The 15,612-nt window shown below is 61.8% G+C and overlaps 3 protein-coding genes across 3 annotated transcripts; 1 reads left to right on the forward strand and 2 right to left on the reverse strand.

Annotated features, from left to right (window-relative positions):
* Positions 1 to 3,228: 3,228 nt before the first annotated feature.
* Positions 3,229 to 9,059, reverse strand: NSFL1C (NSFL1 cofactor). Its single transcript, XM_062009286.1, has 9 exons — positions 8,934 to 9,059; positions 8,186 to 8,283; positions 7,263 to 7,337; positions 6,677 to 6,839; positions 6,265 to 6,357; positions 5,627 to 5,736; positions 5,095 to 5,232; positions 4,475 to 4,639; positions 3,229 to 3,577 (listed from the first exon to the last, which is right to left on the reverse strand). The coding sequence occupies exons 1-9, from the start codon at positions 9,033 to 9,035 to the stop codon at positions 3,415 to 3,417; spliced, it is 1,107 nt and encodes a 368-aa protein (XP_061865270.1). The 5' UTR covers positions 9,036 to 9,059; the 3' UTR covers positions 3,229 to 3,414.
* A 968-nt stretch (positions 9,060 to 10,027) lies between these two features.
* On the reverse strand, positions 10,028 to 12,471 carry LOC133626933 (tyrosine-protein phosphatase non-receptor type substrate 1-like). Its single transcript, XM_062009154.1, has 5 exons — positions 12,319 to 12,471; positions 11,654 to 12,004; positions 11,143 to 11,457; positions 10,697 to 11,047; positions 10,028 to 10,254 (listed from the first exon to the last, which is right to left on the reverse strand). Exons 1-5 carry the CDS (start codon positions 12,380 to 12,382, stop codon positions 10,151 to 10,153), a joined length of 1,185 nt encoding a protein of 394 aa, XP_061865138.1. The 5' UTR covers positions 12,383 to 12,471; the 3' UTR covers positions 10,028 to 10,150.
* Positions 12,472 to 12,607: 136 nt separating this feature from the next.
* On the forward strand, positions 12,608 to 15,305 carry LOC104562730 (signal-regulatory protein beta-1-like). The gene is made up of 6 exons (XM_062009218.1): positions 12,608 to 12,740; positions 12,919 to 13,035; positions 13,793 to 14,143; positions 14,264 to 14,465; positions 14,813 to 14,855; positions 15,076 to 15,305. Exons 2-6 carry the CDS (start codon positions 12,963 to 12,965, stop codon positions 15,202 to 15,204), a joined length of 798 nt encoding a protein of 265 aa, XP_061865202.1. The 5' UTR covers positions 12,608 to 12,740; positions 12,919 to 12,962; the 3' UTR covers positions 15,205 to 15,305.
* Positions 15,306 to 15,612: the final 307 nt, after the last annotated feature.

Here is a 15,612-nt window from a genome sequence, read left to right on the forward strand (position 1 = left end):
TACAAAACCAAACCCACGGGGGAATGGGAGGCAGGAGGAGCCGGCAGCGGCGTCTCCGCGGCGCCGGCAGACAGAAGGACGCGGGGAGCGCTCGGGGAGCGGGCGGGGCGTGGGGCGGGATGCGGGGCGCGGGGCGGGATGCGGGGCGGGATGCGGGGCGTGGGGCGGGATGCGGGGCGCGGGGCGGGATGCGGGGCGCGGGGCGGGATGCGGGGCGTGGGAGCTCCTCGGCACCACCGCCACCCTCCGGCCCCGCCGCAAAACGCGCCTTTCCCGCCGGACAGCACCGCGCAGCCCCGTTCATCACCTTTCCATCCCACCGGCAAAGGGAGAGCTGGGAGGAGACCCGAAGGTGAAGCTTCGCCTCGGGTGAGCAGAATGTGCGGGACAAAATCCTCGTGGCTGGCGGCTCGCCGAGGTGCTGCCTGGCTGCCAACCCTCGTTTGGGGGCACCAAGGGGCCAGCTCAGCTGGCTACAGCCCACAGACCCCAGCTAGTCATCACCTCGCTCCTCTGATGCCACCAGCTAACCAAGGTAAAAGCAGGAGACAAAGGATTTGTAGCCTGTTAGATAAACTCTTTCTGGCTCTAAGGGCACATCTTGGGCAAGTCCCCAAAATGGCATGTGTGGAGACAAGAACTAGAATCACAGAATCACAGCATGGTGGGGGTTGGAAGGGACCTTTAGAGATCATCCAGCCCAACCCCCTGCCAGAGCAGGTTCCCCTGGCTCAGGGGGCACAGGAGCGTGTCCAGGGGGGTTTGGAAACCCCCAGAGCAGGAGCCTCCACACCCTCCCTGGGCAGCCTGGGCCAGGGCTCCCTCACTGAAACACTAAAAGAGTTTATCCTCGTGTTTAAATGGAACTGTTTGTGTTCCAGCTTCATCCCATCACCTCTTGTCCTGTCACTGGATACAACAGACAAAAGTGCTGCCCCAACCTCTGACACCCACCAGTGAGATATTTGTAACTATGAATGAGCTCCCCCCTCAGTCTGCTCCAGACTGAACAGCCCCAATCCCTCCAGCCTTTCTTCATAAGGAAGATGCTCCAGTCTCTGATCATCTTGGTGGCCCTGCACTGGCCTCTCTCCAGCAGTTCCCTGTCCCTCTGGTGCTGGGGAGCCCAGAACTGGCCACAGGACTCCAGATGAGGCCTCAGCAGGGCAGAGCAGAAGGAGAGCAGGACCTCCCTCACCCTGCTGCCCACACTCTGCTGGATGTCCCCAGGCTGCCACTGGCTTCTTGCCCACAAGGGCACGTTGCTGCTCATGGTCAGTTTATTATCAACCAGCACTCCCAGGTCTCTCTGCAGAGCTGCTCTCAGCAGGTCACCCCCAGCCTGTGCTGCTGCAGGGGGTTGCTCCTCCCCAGCTGCAGGACTCTGTACTTGCCCTTGGTGAACTTCAGTAGCTTCCTCTCTGCCCAACTCTCTGGCTGGTCAGGATCCTGCTGAATGGCAGCACAGCCTCTGGTGAATCAGCCAGTGCTCCCAGTTTGGTGTTTCATCCTCTGATGAACAATTAAAAATGAGCCACTTCCCACAAGGGAGCTGTGGGACACTTGTGGCTGAATTGAGCTCTGAGTGAAATCTCCTCCCTCTGTGCTGGTTCACTGGGATGATGACGTGGTCGTGGCACACGCTGGCAGGAGGAAAAACCCAGGCTCACCTGCCAGAAAAGATCCTTTAAAAACACTGCTGGGGTTTTGGATCTCTTTTAGCTGGGGACAGCTCAGCCCTGGGAAGCTGCTCACTGAGCAGCCCAAAGCAGTGAGCAGAGGTCTGGAATGGGAGAAGAGCTGGCAGTGGCACTGGAGAGGGACAAACACTGTGCTCCTGGTTTGTGGGCTTTTAATGGTGATTTTCACAATGATTTACAGATTTGTTGCTTTGTACATTCCACATCCACTGAGGAATGAAACACATGGAAGTTAGTTCAGTGCTGGGTCGAGGAACTGTTGCACAAACGCCCTTGCCAAGGTCTGCTCAGTTTTGTACAGCAGACAAGCAAGTTTCTCCTGCTGAACCTGCCCAACCTGCCAGCCCTCCCCCAGCCTGCACCTCCCCACAGCAGCCAAGGTGAGGACCTGGAAGCTTCAGGGTGCTGAGGGGATGGACTCGGTGCACAGTGACTAAGGCAGGAAGCAGTCAGCAGGGTGGTGATGCAGCCTCTCCCAAAGGGACACCACCGAGGGAGCTGATGGTTGGTGGCCCACAGCTCAGCACAGCCTCTGAGATCTGCTCTGAAGCCCTGGGCTAGGATGGCAAGGATGCTGTGGGTCAGTGCCCAGTGCTCTGGCACAAGGCTGGATGGAAACATGGGCAAGTGATGCCACAGCAGTGCTCCCTGTCCCTCTCATCTGGGCATAAGGAGCTCACCCTGTTCAAAGGAAAGACAGATATGGAGAGCTGAGCCGCAAACACAAGGCTGGAGAACTCCAGGTGTTCAGATATGGAGAGCTGAGCCCCAAACACGATGCTGGAGAACTCCAGGTGTTCAGATATAGAGAGCTGAGCCCCAAACACAAGGCTGGAGAACCCAAGTGTCCAGCTCTGCCAGTCCTCTGCAGAGGATGGGAAAGAAATCAAAGGCTACTAGAGATTTTCCACCTGAGCTGCTTCCATCATCTCCCCTAAGCTAAAACTTGCTTTTCAGCAAGATCTGACTCTGCCTCCCAGTCACTCCAAGCTGATTCAGCTTTGTGCCCTCTTGGAAAGAAAGAGCCACAGCAGCAGAGCTTGTCAGAGAAATGCAACCCAGCAAATGGAAACCGCTGTGAGCCTGACTGCTGGGGAGGTGCAGGCAGAGCCGGCAGGTGCTGCGATGAACCCCTTGAGAGCTCTGCTGAGGGAAGTCAGGGCTTTCTGTCCAGAGAAGCCTGAGAAGGGCTCAACCTTGCACCTGCACACACACATCAGAGTTCTCCCCACTGCTTCACAAAGACTCCCCCCACGATGCTTTTACACCAGTGTCACCATCACCCTGGCAGTCGGCTCGCCCATTCTCACACGCTTTTATATCTAGTGTGTGAAAATCCAGGGAGCACCTTGCAGCAGACCCCAGAGGAGAGGGCAAAACATGAAGGTTGTGAGGAGCAGGCAGTTGGTGTGGACAGAAACTGCTCCCTGGGAGCTCCCTTCATCTTACAGCTTCCCCCTCCCTCCAGAGCGCAGAACACAACCCCCAGAGGGAGCTGCTGGGAGGCTGTGGCACAACGGGCTGTGGCTCCTTCCAAAACACATTCCTCTCGTTTATTTATTACCAAGTCCACCAAAACCAAAAACCAAAAACCATGGGAAATGCAACTAAAGAGGAAAGACCAAAATGAAAAGTCCAACCAAGACCTAAGAACCCAGAGCTACGAGCAGCTGTGAGCCCGCGCGGCACGGCCCCGGCACGGCCCCGGCCACTCCTATGTCAACCGCTGCACGATGACGGCGTTGAGCAGGTTGGCTTCCTTCAGGGTCTGGTTCTCATCAGTCAGCTCTTTGTTTGGGAAGGTGGTCATGAGGATGAAGCTGGTGGCAGCCATCGCTGGCCGGGCATCTACTATGAAGAGCCGGATGTCACGGATCCTGTGCAAAGGGACCAACCACAGCAGAGTGATCCTGTTACTGCAGGGCCACAGCCTGGGCTCATCTTTGCCGCAGCACCCGACCCTGCAGCTGCTTGCACTTGTTTTCTGGCTGACAGCAGAGGCCACAGACAGACAACCCCCATTTACCCTTCTCCAGAGGCTCCTGTTTCATGAAACACTCTGAGCTGCTTCACAGGCCAAAGCCTTGCAGCTAAACGTTGTTTCACACTGCCCATGCTGTCAGGTGGCTGTTTGGAACTGAAAGCTGCTGAGCCCTTCAAGAGGAAGAGAGCTACAACTTGCTTGCCACTGTCAGGGACTAAGCTCACCACACACAGCACAACCTACACGACACTGGCTCAGTTCCTCACACCCAGTTGTAGCAGGTGGGGTTGATAACTTTTTGTACCATGCTCCATTCTCTTACAGAAACTGGGGGAAGGAGCATAAATGTCCACCCTCTCTGACATCAGGCAGGTGAAGGGGACTTCAGGAGAGCAGTCTAAGGAAGCAGCAGGCTGAAGGAGCAGCTTTGCTCGTCTGAGGGAACCCAGAGCTGCAGGAGCACCCCTCAGTGCTCCCTTTGGCCCTGAACCGAGAGAACAGCTGAACCAAGTTCCTAATTCTCTGACAGCTCCCAAAGCCCTTAGAAGAGATTCACTTTTTTCTAAGAGACAGGAAGGGAAGTTCCACTGGTAACACTGAGGCTCCTCACTGTAACCCATCGCTGCAAAGCCTACCCTGCCCACAGGCATCACGCGCCTTGAAACCCCTCCACAACTTCATCCCTCTTCACCTATACACACAAGGATGCCCAGGGCAGCAGGATCTGAACATCTGCCCCGGCCCTGCTCGGTCTGCAGCAGCATTCAGGCCTTCCCAGTCCGTAACCCACCTGTGACTGTGGTTAAACTTCTGCACCAGCCGCCCCCCATCAGCCAGGCGGATCTGGATGTTGGTGACGGGCTCCGAGTCATTGATGGCGATGGCAGAACTGGCTTTGGCTTCGTTCTCAGCCTGCTGGGCTGGTGAGCTGCTGCCCATCACCTGGGGCACGGTGCTGAGGACAGACACGAGGTGAGCTGGTAAATGTGAGCTGTGGCCTGGCAGCGAGCTCCTGCCTGGCAGCTGCCCCCCTCCCAGGGCTCCCGGGCAAGGGACGCCTATGAGGGCTGGAAGTGAGTTCAGGAGTCAGCAGGAACTCCTCTAGAACTTCAGCCTCCAGCATCTCCCTCTGGAGCACCACATCACATGCCTCATACCCCCACAGGAACAGGGCAGGGTAACCTGGAGATGCTGCTGCGCACGCCATGAGCCTCCCTCCCTCTCTGAGGAACATCCCCCATCCCCAGGCACCACCAGCACCCCCATCCCCAGGCACCACCAGCACCTCCCTCCCCAGGCACCACCAGCACCCCCATCCCCAGGCACCACATGCCTTTCCCTCAGGAAGATGAAGCTCCCGAGTGCCTCTCACATCACACACACAGCAACCCACTGCTGCTGGCTTCTCACCTGCCCAGCTTCTGCCCTTCTCCTGTAAAGGCTTTGAAGACACTTTTAGGTTTCACATACTCCTCATCACGGTGATCCTCCATATCCAGGTTCACCTGCCCGCCCCGTGCTAACCTGCGCAGCTCTGCCGGGACCTCCCTGCAAAGACAACGTCCTAAGGCAGCTGCCTGAAGGAGCAGGAAAGCACAGAGCAGAAGTGGCAGCCACAGACCTCTGGGACTTCAGGAATGGCAGTGAGCCCTTGTTTAATGAACAAGGCAGATGCACACTTCCCTATTAGCTGACACGAACTACGGGGGCCCTCACCTGGAGTCACACGATGCATCAGAAATTCTCAGTCTAGTTGCTCCCTTCAAGCTCTCAAGGCCCCACACAAACCAAGGCCACTTCCCACTCATCTGAAGGAAATGGTTGAGTCTGCCCTCCCACAGCTCCCACATTAAAATCAGCTCTTCTAAGAAAGCTCAGGTGAGAGGTGCCATTGATCCCACACACGCTTGTGCTCCACAGGCTCTGTCCCCTCACTACGTACCCTCTGCGGATATCATCAAGGAACTGGGCGTTGGATGGGTCCTGGTAGCTCCTCAGTTCTCCACTGTCCAGGCTGAAGCCACTCTTCCAGAGCTTCAGCACAACATGCACCTGCAGCAGCCCCCAAACAACCATCAGCCTGACTCACGTATCTCAGAACAAGCAGAGGCCAAGTGAAATGTTCCTGACTGGCAGAGGGGAAAGCCCAAAGCACTGGATAAGTAAGAGTCATGTATCAGTGCCTGGAAGGTGGCACCACAGCCCCCCTTTGTGATAAGCAGGGCTGAAGCATGTGCCAGGTGAGGAGCCCAAACCCAGCTCCCACCAGGGCCCAGGTGGGTACTGGCTCACAGACCAGGCACTGGTCTTGCACTGGTGCCCTGAGCTCCACCACTGGCAGTGCCCATCACCCAGTGCACGCTGCTCTTCCCCATCTGCACTTCTAAGGAACGCTCAGACTCTTAATTCAAAGTCAATCAGAAAGCTGCTCCCCAAGGCCCAGACACCCACTGCTTCAATCAGAACACAAGCAGGATCTGCCATACTTCTGAATTTCTACTGAGCTTTACAGGTCTCTGGGCTCACAAGCAGAGAAATGCCTCGAGTGCCATCTACAACTCAGAACAGAGGGGTACTCACATCCTGAGCAGCGTTCTGCCTCCTCTCCCCTGCCACGTAGGCAGACTCCTCCTCGGGAGTGGCGCCGAGGCGATACCCTCCCCCTGCAAAGGGCTGCGAGACAGAGGGGCAGAGAGGTTAAAGCGGCCCAAAGCCAAGAGAGATCATTTCCCTGCTCCAAACACCGTTATGGGTGAGCAGAGGGGTTGGAGGGCACCTGCACTATGGACTGTCCCACAGGCACAGTGACCAGTTGGGCAAGTTAACACACGTGGCACAGGTGAGTTTCCTTGGCACTGTGGCATAGGGACTGCAGCTGCACCAAGCATGGTTTTGCTGTCTTTTAAAGGGCTCCACAGCACCCAAGAGCTGCCACAACAGCAGCCCCAAGTGAAACAGGGCACAGAAGGATGGAGAACCGGTCACTCCTCACTTTGGGCTTGCTGCTCTCGCCGCTCTTGGCCGTCCGATCCACCGCCACCGCCCCGTGCTCCTTGGCTCCCTTGAACAGATCCTCCACCAGCTCGTTGGGGCTCTTCTTCCTGGGAGGACCCACGATCTGCTGCCCACTCCTCTCTGAGCCACCAGCATAAAACCTGCCAGGAAGCAGAGAGCTGCTGGCTCAGGCTGCTCCCGCGGGAGAGACGCGGGACAGGACCCGCAGCTCCACGGCAGGATCCGGCTCCTCTCTGCACACTCCGGATCTATGAGAGACCTACAACCACTGCACCTCCCCCTGTAGCCCCTCAGAAGTCCCTGCACTGCACAGACTTTCTTCTTATGCCAGTTACTGTGAGACTATCCCCTGATTCACAGCAATAAAGTGATAACTCCTCTCTCAGACCCAGCAGGAGGAACAGAGGGATGAGGCTGGGCTTCAGACGGACCAGCTCTGTTCCCAAGGTGAACAAGACTCGCAGCAAGTTTCTCTCCACAGGAATTTCCTACTGACTTCAATCTGCTTTTTAACAAAGGGAGGCACAAACACACAGAGTTGAAGCCTTTAACTGCCAGCTTACCGCTGTCCCTCCTCCTCCTCCTCATCATCCTCCTGCGCATGGACGAGGTCCCTGAACGATGTTACTCTGTGGTCACTGCAAAAGCCAGAGAGAAGCACATCAGCCTCGTGACACACTTCAACCACAAGCTCCTGTTCCCAGCTGTTTGGGTGACCCTGTTCTACTTTTGAGCTGTGACTGGTTACGAAACAACAGGCCAGCAGTGGTGGAACCCAGGTGAGCTGAGCTCCCGGCTCCCTCCGCCCACCCCCAGCAGAAAAGCCACAGTGGGAGGAAGCTTCTGGATTTTGTGGCCTCTTCCAAAGAGCTGCCACTACTGCACAGGTTCCTCCTCCAGGCCCCAGGCCAGTCCAGCCTCCACATCCTTCCCCTCTTGCTTCTGCTGAGGCTCTTAGCTGTGATCCCCACTAACACACTTCCTCTGCAACAGGGACTTTCTTCACCAGAGCCTGAACTGAGAGCACTTGTCCCTCACAGCTCCTCTTTAAGACCAGTGAGTGTTTCCCAGCTGCACAGGTATTTGGCAAGGCAAAACTAACTCCTTTTTGTAACAATGCTCCACTTGGTCAGCTCAGGTGACTCAAAATGGGAAAACATTTCCCCCTTGGAGGTACAAATCTGCTCAAGTGAAGGTGACACCCACTGTCTTCTGAGCCTGGGACACAACGCAAGCTTCCCCTGGGCACTGAGGCAGGCTGTCCCAACTGATCTTTGTGTTAGTTGTGCAATAACATCTGTGCCTGTGACGTCCAAACACTGAGGCTCCAGTGACTCCAGAGAGACACAGGGGGCAGAGCAGAGCCACAGCAGAGCTGCTGCTCCTGAAAACCAACATCCATCAATGCTACAGCAACTGTGGCTTCACCGGCAGGTTTACAAGGTGTCAACAAACAGATGGGCCTGAACTGAAGGTCCCTCCTCACCTGGCTGCAGTGCCTCTGGATATGGAGCTGGGTGCTGGCTGAGGAAGAGTCAGAATGTCCTCATCACCCCCGTCCTCGTAGAAGCTGGCGAGTGCAATCTGCAAGGGAACACCCCGGGGGCTTCTCAGGGGGCCGGCAGTCGCCCTCCAACAGCAGCAACCTCCCCCCACACATCACCCAGCTGGAGCTCTGTCCTGCCCGACCTCACACACACCACACCGAGAGCGTTCCCTCATCGGAGGTCACAGCAGAGACGAGCCTGTGGCAGCTTATCGCGTCTGGCTGTGCTGTGACGGGACGCTCGGCAGCGCAGCGCTGCTGGAGCAGCTGCCCCGGCCACAGCCCTTCCTTCTGCGGCATTTTCCACACGGACTATGCTAAAAGCGCTGCTCTGACGCGGCCGCTTTCGTGTCAGCCGGCAGCAGTGTCTGACTCGCTGCTGAACGCGATGGTGGGGGGGGGGGGGGGTGAGACCGGCGCGGGGAGCGGTGCCGGCTCTGCCCCGCAACCTGGGGCCGTCGGGGCCGCAGCACCAGCGGCCTGACACGCGTCCGGACCCCGCCTCGGCTCCTCGCTCCCGTCTACACGTCACCCCCGCTCCGGCTCCCGAGAGAGCCCGGAGGGGCCGCGGCCGCCACCGGCCCCGGCCGAGCCCTCCCCGCGCAGCCGCCAGCGCGCGGGGGGCCCGGGAAGGCCCCAGCCTGCCGCAGAGCGCCCCGGCGCTCCCCGCCCGCGCAGCGGGGGCTACCTGGAGGTCCCAGCCGGCGGACTCCAGGAAGAAGCGCGCTCGCTCCTCCTCGACGCCGGTCACGGCCACGAACTCCCTCAGCGCCTCCTCCCTGGCCGCCATCTTGCCGCGGTGCAGCGCCCAAACCCCGCCGGGGCCGCCCCGCCGCGTGCGCCGCCAAACGCGCCCGGACGGAAACACGCACCGCGCGCGCAGCGGCCCCTGGCGGCCCGGAGGGGTAATGCAGGGCGGGCACCGGGATGGGCAGCGGCGGGACACGGGTGGGCAGAGCTGGGACACGGGTGGGCAGCGGCGGGACACGGGTGGGGAGCGGCGGGACACGGGTCGGGAGCGGTGGGACACGGGTGGGCAGCGCTGGGACACGGGTGGGCAGGGGCGGGACACGGGTGGGCAGAGGCGAGACACGGGTGGGCAGCGCTGGGACACGGGTGGGCAGCGCTGGGACACGGGTGGGGAGCGGCGGGACACGGGTGGGCAGGGGCGGGACACGGGTGGGCAGCGCTGGGACACGGGTGGGGAGCGGCGGGACACGGGTGGGGAGCGGCGGGACACGGGTGGGCAGGGGCGGGACACGGGTGGGCAGAGGCGGGACACGGGTGGGCAGCGGCGGGACACGGGTGGGTAGCGCTGGGACACGGGTGAGCAGCGCTGGGACACGGGTGGGCAGCACCGAGCAGCTTGATGGGCAGCGCTGAGCTCGGGATGCACAAACCCAACCCCTCGGACCAGGGGCAACGGGCACAAGCTGGGGCAGAAGAGGTGCCAAAGGCACACAAGGAGGAATTTGCTCCCTGCTGAGCTGAGGGAGCCCTGGCAGGGGCTGCCCACACGGGCTGTGGAGGCTCATCTCCGGGGCCACTCCAGCCCCCCTGCACGGGTCCCTGTGTGCCCTGCTCTCGGTGCTGCTGCTCTGGCCGGGGGTTGCACTGGAGGAGCTTTGCAGGTCCCTCCCAGCGCTGGGGACTCTGTGACGCCCCAGCCCCAGCCCCGCGGGAGACTCACGGCTGCAGGGGAGCTGGGCCGGGGGCGCAGGGGGGTCTGTGTCCCGGGGGGGCAGCAGCAGAGGGCAGCAGCCCCGGCAGCCCGTGTGTCCCGTTCTCTTTATTTCACGCGACAACGCCACAGCCGAGCCCCGAGCCGCCGCTCCCGGCACCGGCACCCGGGGAGCCGGGTCTGACGCGGAGCTCGGTGAAGCGGTGGCTCTGCTGTTTCCTTTCTCATTCCCTCCTGCGCTTGAAGATGAAGATGAGGAGGCCGCTGAGAAGCCCCTTCTCCAGCAAGATGCCAAGCCACAAGATGGGGCTGGACAGGAGGTTTGTACCTGCGGTGGGGACAGGGGATGTGAAGCTGTTTTGGGGAAGAAGCTGCCGTTGATGCAGGTGAAAGGCACCGACTGCCTCAGGGGTGCCCAGACACAACCGAGGGGTGGGTTTGGCTGTGGGGGGCAGCGTGGGGCCATCACACCGGCCTCTGCCGCCCCTGCCCAGCCCCGGGGCTGCAGGGAACGGGGTGTCTCACAGTTGTGCCCAGGGATGAGACTGACCCCTGAGCTCCATCCATCTGCGCCTGAGAACGCTGGTACCACCAGAGTCCCCGCAGCCTCCCAGCCAGGTGATGCCCAACGGCATCACACCCCCCCACACCCCCAACCACGGAGACTTTTGCGTCCTCAAAGCACATCCTGGAGGGACTTCGAGCTTTCTCAGGGGGTGAGCTCTTCCAGCTTGCCCAGCCCGGAGCCCACGCCAGCAGCTCTCACGTACCGCTGTCTGCCAGGGGCCGGTCGCTCAGCCCCTCCTTGCTTGGGGCAGAGACCCGCAGGGCAAAGCTCTTGCTGACGGGGTCCTGGGCATCGTGCACCACCCGGCAGGTGAAGGCAGAGCCGTTCTTCTCCTCCGTGGCTTTCACCTCCAGCACGCTGCTCTGCTCAAACAAGCCCCGAGGGGTCGGCAGCGCCCGGGAGCTGTTCTCCACCTTGATCTCCACCCCGTTCTCCAGCCAGCTGATGGCCACGTCTCCCGGGTAAAAGTCCTTCGCGCGGCACGTGAAGTTCACCGTCCTGTTCAGCTCGACGGGGCCGCGCCAGTCGCCGTCCAGGAGGACGCCGGGGGAAACTGGCAAGAGAAGCAGCCGCTGGTGCCCGGCGGCCCCGGCTCCGCCGCCCCGGGCCCTGCCCCAGCCCCCCCCGGCAGCCCCCGGCAGCCCTCACCTCGCAGGGCGTCGCGCAGCGGGTACGTCCCCGTCAGCGGGGCCCCCAGCGTGGGGTGCTGCACCTCACAGGACAGCCACGAGCGCACGTCGTCCTCCTGCAGCTCCATCCTCACTCTGCTGGACATGCTGTACGAGGATTTCTTCTGCCCAGCGGTGACGCTGGGCTGCTGAGCCGAGATCGACGTCCCGTTCTTGGCCCATTTCACGCTGATGCTCGCGGGGAAGAACCCGCCGCTGGTGCAGGTGAAAGGCACCGACTGCCTCGGCGACGCTCTGCGGCTGGGCCCGGACACAACCGGGGGGGAGGGTTTGGCTGCGGGGGGAAGCGCGGGGCCATCACAGCGGGCTCTGCCCCCCTGCCCAGCCCCGGGGCTGCAGGGACCGGGCTCTCCCACAGATGTGCCCGGGGATGGCTCACAGGAGCCCGCCCTGGCCCCAGCCTCACACGCCCCAAGCCGAGCCCAACCGGGCTGGGACGGGCCAGGGGCTGCTCTGGGACCCCCACTCACCAGTCACAGACACCTCTGTGCCCTTTCCATGCCGAAACAGCTCTTCACCTCCCACTGATCTCCTGAACTTCACACAGTAATAGGTGCCCGAATCCCCGGGGTGAACGTCCCTGATGCGGATGCTGAAGTCTGTGCTGGACTTGTCCACTGTCCTCTTCACACGGGGGAAGGAGCCCCCTGGCCCATAGATGGTCTCGTTCCCACTGCCCCAGCCCTTCAGCCACTTCACAGGGCCAAGGAAACGGTCTCCAGACAAGGTGCAGGTCAGAGTGAGCGTCTCCCCTGCTGCCACTGACACCTTGTCCTGGGGCTGCTGCAGCTGGAAGTCCTGATCTGCCTGGGCACCCACACCTGGGCACAGCAACAGGAGGGTTTAGGGCTGAGGAGGGGCTCTGGAGCCAAGACACAGCACAGGGCATCACCAGACTCCTGGTCCCAATCCCAGAACAGGGGACAGAGAGACATCCCCATCCCACACTCCCCAGGGCCGCTGCTGAGGCTGCAGGACAGGGAGGGCCGGGAGCCCTGGGGATGTGCTGGAGTATTCAGCTGAGAATAAAAGCAAACTGGAAGGGTGGCGGTGAGAGAAAAGCCCCGACAGCAGCGGGCAAAGGGCAGGATTGCACGGGGCCGTGTGCCTGGGAAGGGTGCTGGGTCCCACTCACCTGGGGCTCCCTGGAGCAGGAGCAGCAGCAGGGCAGGAGGCAGCAGCCGTGTCACCCGAGCCATGGTGCTATTCAGGACCCCTCCACCACGGCAGGGCTCAGCACAGCTCGGCACCGCTCGGCAGAGCTCGGCTCTCCGGGGTGCTGGGCGCTTTTCTGGCTAAAGGGGAAGGAAGGTGCTGCCCAGTTCCTCCGGGGACCTCTTGCACAAGCCCCAGCAGGTTCTCACGACGCTCCCGCTGTCACGAGGGTTTGTCCTTCACAGGGATGTCAGTCCCGGTTCCCAGCACTCGCTCGCAGCGGCCACGGGGCATCCGGACCGAGGGGCCCGATCCGGCCCGCTCGCTCAGGGGTGCCCAGCCCGCAGCTCAGCACCCCGGGCTGGCATGGGGCACACACAAGCCCTCGCCAGCAGGATCAGGGTACGGGCTGGGGGGCTCCAGCGAGGCTCAGCCCCCGCTCCTGCCGGTTTTGCCAAGCCCGGGGATGCCGGTGCCCGTGGCGGGTGAAGCTCGGCGGGAGCTCCCGGCCGGCTCTGCCCCGAGCCAGGCACCAAAAGCGTTAACAGCCCGCGGGCGCTCTCTCCCGTTTCCTGCGCAGCTTCTCCTTTCTCCTGTGGCGGAGCCCGGCGTTCGGCGCTGCCGATGGCTTGGCGGGTGGCCGCGGCGGCTCCGCTCCTGCTCGGGCAGCTCAGCCTCTTCCCGCTGCGGCTCTCGGGTGAGTCCGTAGCGGCCGGGAGGCCACGGCGGTGCCCCCGCAAGCTCCCCCGCAGGCTCCCCCGCATCCCTGCCCCGCTGGCTGCTGCTGCTGCTCGGGGGCTGGGGGACGAGCCGCCCGGCAGCCGCAGAGATCGGTAACGAGAGCAGGAGGGCAGACGGCGGCTTTCCTCCCACCACCTTTTGTGGGGCTGCTGGGGGCAAGGCGGGGTGTGCAGAGCCGGGACGGGGGGTGCAGGGCACCGAGCCCCAGCACAGCCGTGCCGAATGTAGCGGGGGGCTTTGGGCAGGGGAGATTTGGGGCAGGAAGGAGTTGCTGTGTTTGGCTCCGGGGCTGCGTATCGCTGCTGGGCTCCTGGGCAGCTGCACACAGCCCAAGGGCTCCGAGTCCCACTTCCCCACACAGCCCCAGCAGTCTCGGCTGGGCACCGAGCTGAGCTGGTAATGTTTAACAGCTTTCAAGAGCTTTCCCTGCTAGGAATTCCCCTTGGCTCCCTCTGCACCTCTCCAGCCTCGATCACCCACAGTGCCTCCTGTTAAGAACAACAGGAGATGCACATTTGCTCCGTGTTCATTTCAAACGCGGCTCCCGCTGCTCCCAGTGCCCGCGGCTTGTCCGGCCGTACCCAGGGATCGCTCCCAGATGAGCAAACGAGGAGCGAGCTGAGGCTGCTCAGCCCGTGCTGCTCGGGGTGAGGACAGTCAGCCCCTGCCTCGCCCCTGCCCTCGGCCCCAAAGCCTCCTGTTGCTGTGCCCAGGTGTGGGTGCCCAGGCGGATCAGGGCTTCGAGCTGCAACAGCCCCAGGACAAGGTGTCGGTGGCAGCAGGGGAGACGCTCACTCTGACCTGTATCACATCTGGAGACAGTCCCCCTGGCCCTGTGAGGTGGCTGAAGGGCTGGGGCAGTGAGAACGAGACCATCTATGGGCCAGGGGTCTCCTTCCCCCGTGTGACGAGTGCAGTGAATGGGTCCAACACAGACTTCAGCATCCGCATCAGGGACGTTCACCCTGGGGATTCGGGCACCTATTACTGTGTGAAGTTCAGGAGATCACTGGGAGGTGAAGAGCTGTTTCAGCATGGAAAGGGCACAGAGGTGTCTGTGACTGGTGAGTGGGGGTCCCATGAGATGCTGCTCCCGGGGGCCCCGTCCCGCAGCTCCCGCCCTGCCCGTGTCGGGGTCCCGCGCTGCCCCGCACCCACCCCCCTCTCCCTGCTCTGCCCCACAGTGTCAGCCCTGCTCCCCAGCATGGCGGCTGCAGCGGGGCTGCTCTGCTTCCTCCTCCTCCTCGGCCTCCTCGGCGCCCTTTGCATGTACAGGAGGAAGCGCAGAGGCCGAGCAGAGGGCCAGGGCCTGGCTGGGCCGGCGGCCACGGGCGGCTTCTCACCCGTCCCTCTGCGGTGCTGTGCAGGGACCCCCAGCACCCCCAGGTTTGTGCCCATCACCTCCTGCACCCTGAAATGAGTGAACTGCCTTATCCACCTGCCTTATCCTGGTTTCCTCTCCCTCTGGCACAGTGATTTCCCCCAGGAAAGGTCCTTTACTCCCAGGCACGTCGCTGTGCAGCATCACCCTGCCCTTGCCAGGGCTCCCTGCAGCCCCTCACTGCGGTGTCAGAGCTGGGCCCAGGCAGCACGTTGTCCCTCTCCTGTGCTGTCAGCGTGGGCACGGTGCAGCCACGTGTCCCAGAACCCTGCTGAGTTTCAGGAGCACTGTGCTGAGTGGGGAGGGAACAGTCCCAGTTTCCTTTAGCTCTAATTGCCATCCTTTTCCCCAGCAGCAAAGTCCTGGATGCAGAGACCTCACCCCTGCCCAGACAGGTAGGAGCAAGCTGGGAATATGGGGAAGTGCCAGTGGCTCACAGGGGCTCTGCAGGGACAGGGTGGGCACTGGGTGAGCAGCAGCAGCCTGCGCGTGGTCCCGGCACGGGGCTGCCCCTGGGGCTGTGGCTGCACCATCCCTGCTCCAGCCTGCTGGTAGGGTGATTGTGGCAAGGTTTCTCTTAGGGACAGCATTCACCATTTGTGTGCACTTCTGCAGCAAAGCACCAAGGAGGACAATGACATCCACTACGCCGACCTGCAGCCCCTGCCCGCGGGCGCGTGGCCCGGCCCGAGCCCCGGCACAGGCTGCTCCGAGTACGCCAGCGTCAGGGTGGCTGCCCAGTGACGTGGGGCACCGCAGGCTGCCAGGCTCAGGAGCCCATTTTGGGGGAGGAAGTGGGACATTTGTGCAGGGCACAATAAAGAAGTGGATCTGTTTGCATGGCACGGCCCGGTCCAGGCTTGACACGCCATGCTTGGGGCTGCCAGAGCTCTTCTCATCCCTTCTGGGCTCAGCAGTGGTGTTGCTGAGGCTCAGGGCTGGACCTGCCGTGCTGGGGCTTGGCAGCAGCTCTCCCAGGACCCATCTCAAACACAGGATCGGGCCAGGAGGCTGAGCACCTCTGCCTCCTGCAAGCTGTTTGGTGCCCAGTACCCCAGGAGGACCTCAGGCGTGCCAGTCTCCACCAGCACAGGTCACCACCGGCACTTTCCCTGGCTCAGCAGCTCCCTGATTTGTGTTTCTTGTCCCTGC

Source organism: Colius striatus, chromosome 16 (assembly GCF_028858725.1).
Source record: "Colius striatus isolate bColStr4 chromosome 16, bColStr4.1.hap1, whole genome shotgun sequence".
NCBI lineage: Eukaryota > Metazoa > Chordata > Aves > Coliiformes > Coliidae > Colius > Colius striatus.

What these genes read in the sequence shown, in the direction of transcription:
- LOC133626933 (XM_062009154.1), bottom strand. Translation starts at nt 12,382, where the DNA reads ATGGCTCGGGTGACACGGCTGCTGCCTCCTGCCCTGCTGCTGCTCCTG. An exon ending in GCTGCGCGACGCCCTGCGAG is followed by an intron (nt 11,048 to 11,142) that starts GTGAGGGCTGCC and finishes TTCTCTTGCCAG; the next exon opens with TTTCCCCCGGCGTCCTCCTG. An exon ending in CCGGCCCCTGGCAGACAGCG is followed by an intron (nt 10,255 to 10,696) that starts GTACGTGAGAGC and finishes TCCCCACCGCAG; the next exon opens with GTACAAACCTCCTGTCCAGC.
- NSFL1C (XM_062009286.1), bottom strand. Translation starts at nt 9,035, where the DNA reads ATGGCGGCCAGGGAGGAGGCGCTGAGGGAGTTCGTGGCCGTGACCGGC. An exon ending in GAAGGGCAGAAGCTGGGCAG is followed by an intron (nt 4,640 to 5,094) that starts GTGAGAAGCCAG and finishes GTCTGTCCTCAG; the next exon opens with CACCGTGCCCCAGGTGATGG. An exon ending in AAGTTTAACCACAGTCACAG is followed by an intron (nt 3,578 to 4,474) that starts GTGGGTTACGGA and finishes CCCTTTGCACAG; the next exon opens with GATCCGTGACATCCGGCTCT.
- LOC104562730 (XM_062009218.1), top strand. Translation starts at nt 12,963, where the DNA reads ATGGCTTGGCGGGTGGCCGCGGCGGCTCCGCTCCTGCTCGGGCAGCTC. An exon ending in CACAGAGGTGTCTGTGACTG is followed by an intron (nt 14,144 to 14,263) that starts GTGAGTGGGGGT and finishes TCTGCCCCACAG; the next exon opens with TGTCAGCCCTGCTCCCCAGC. An exon ending in CCTCACCCCTGCCCAGACAG is followed by an intron (nt 14,856 to 15,075) that starts GTAGGAGCAAGC and finishes GCACTTCTGCAG; the next exon opens with CAAAGCACCAAGGAGGACAA.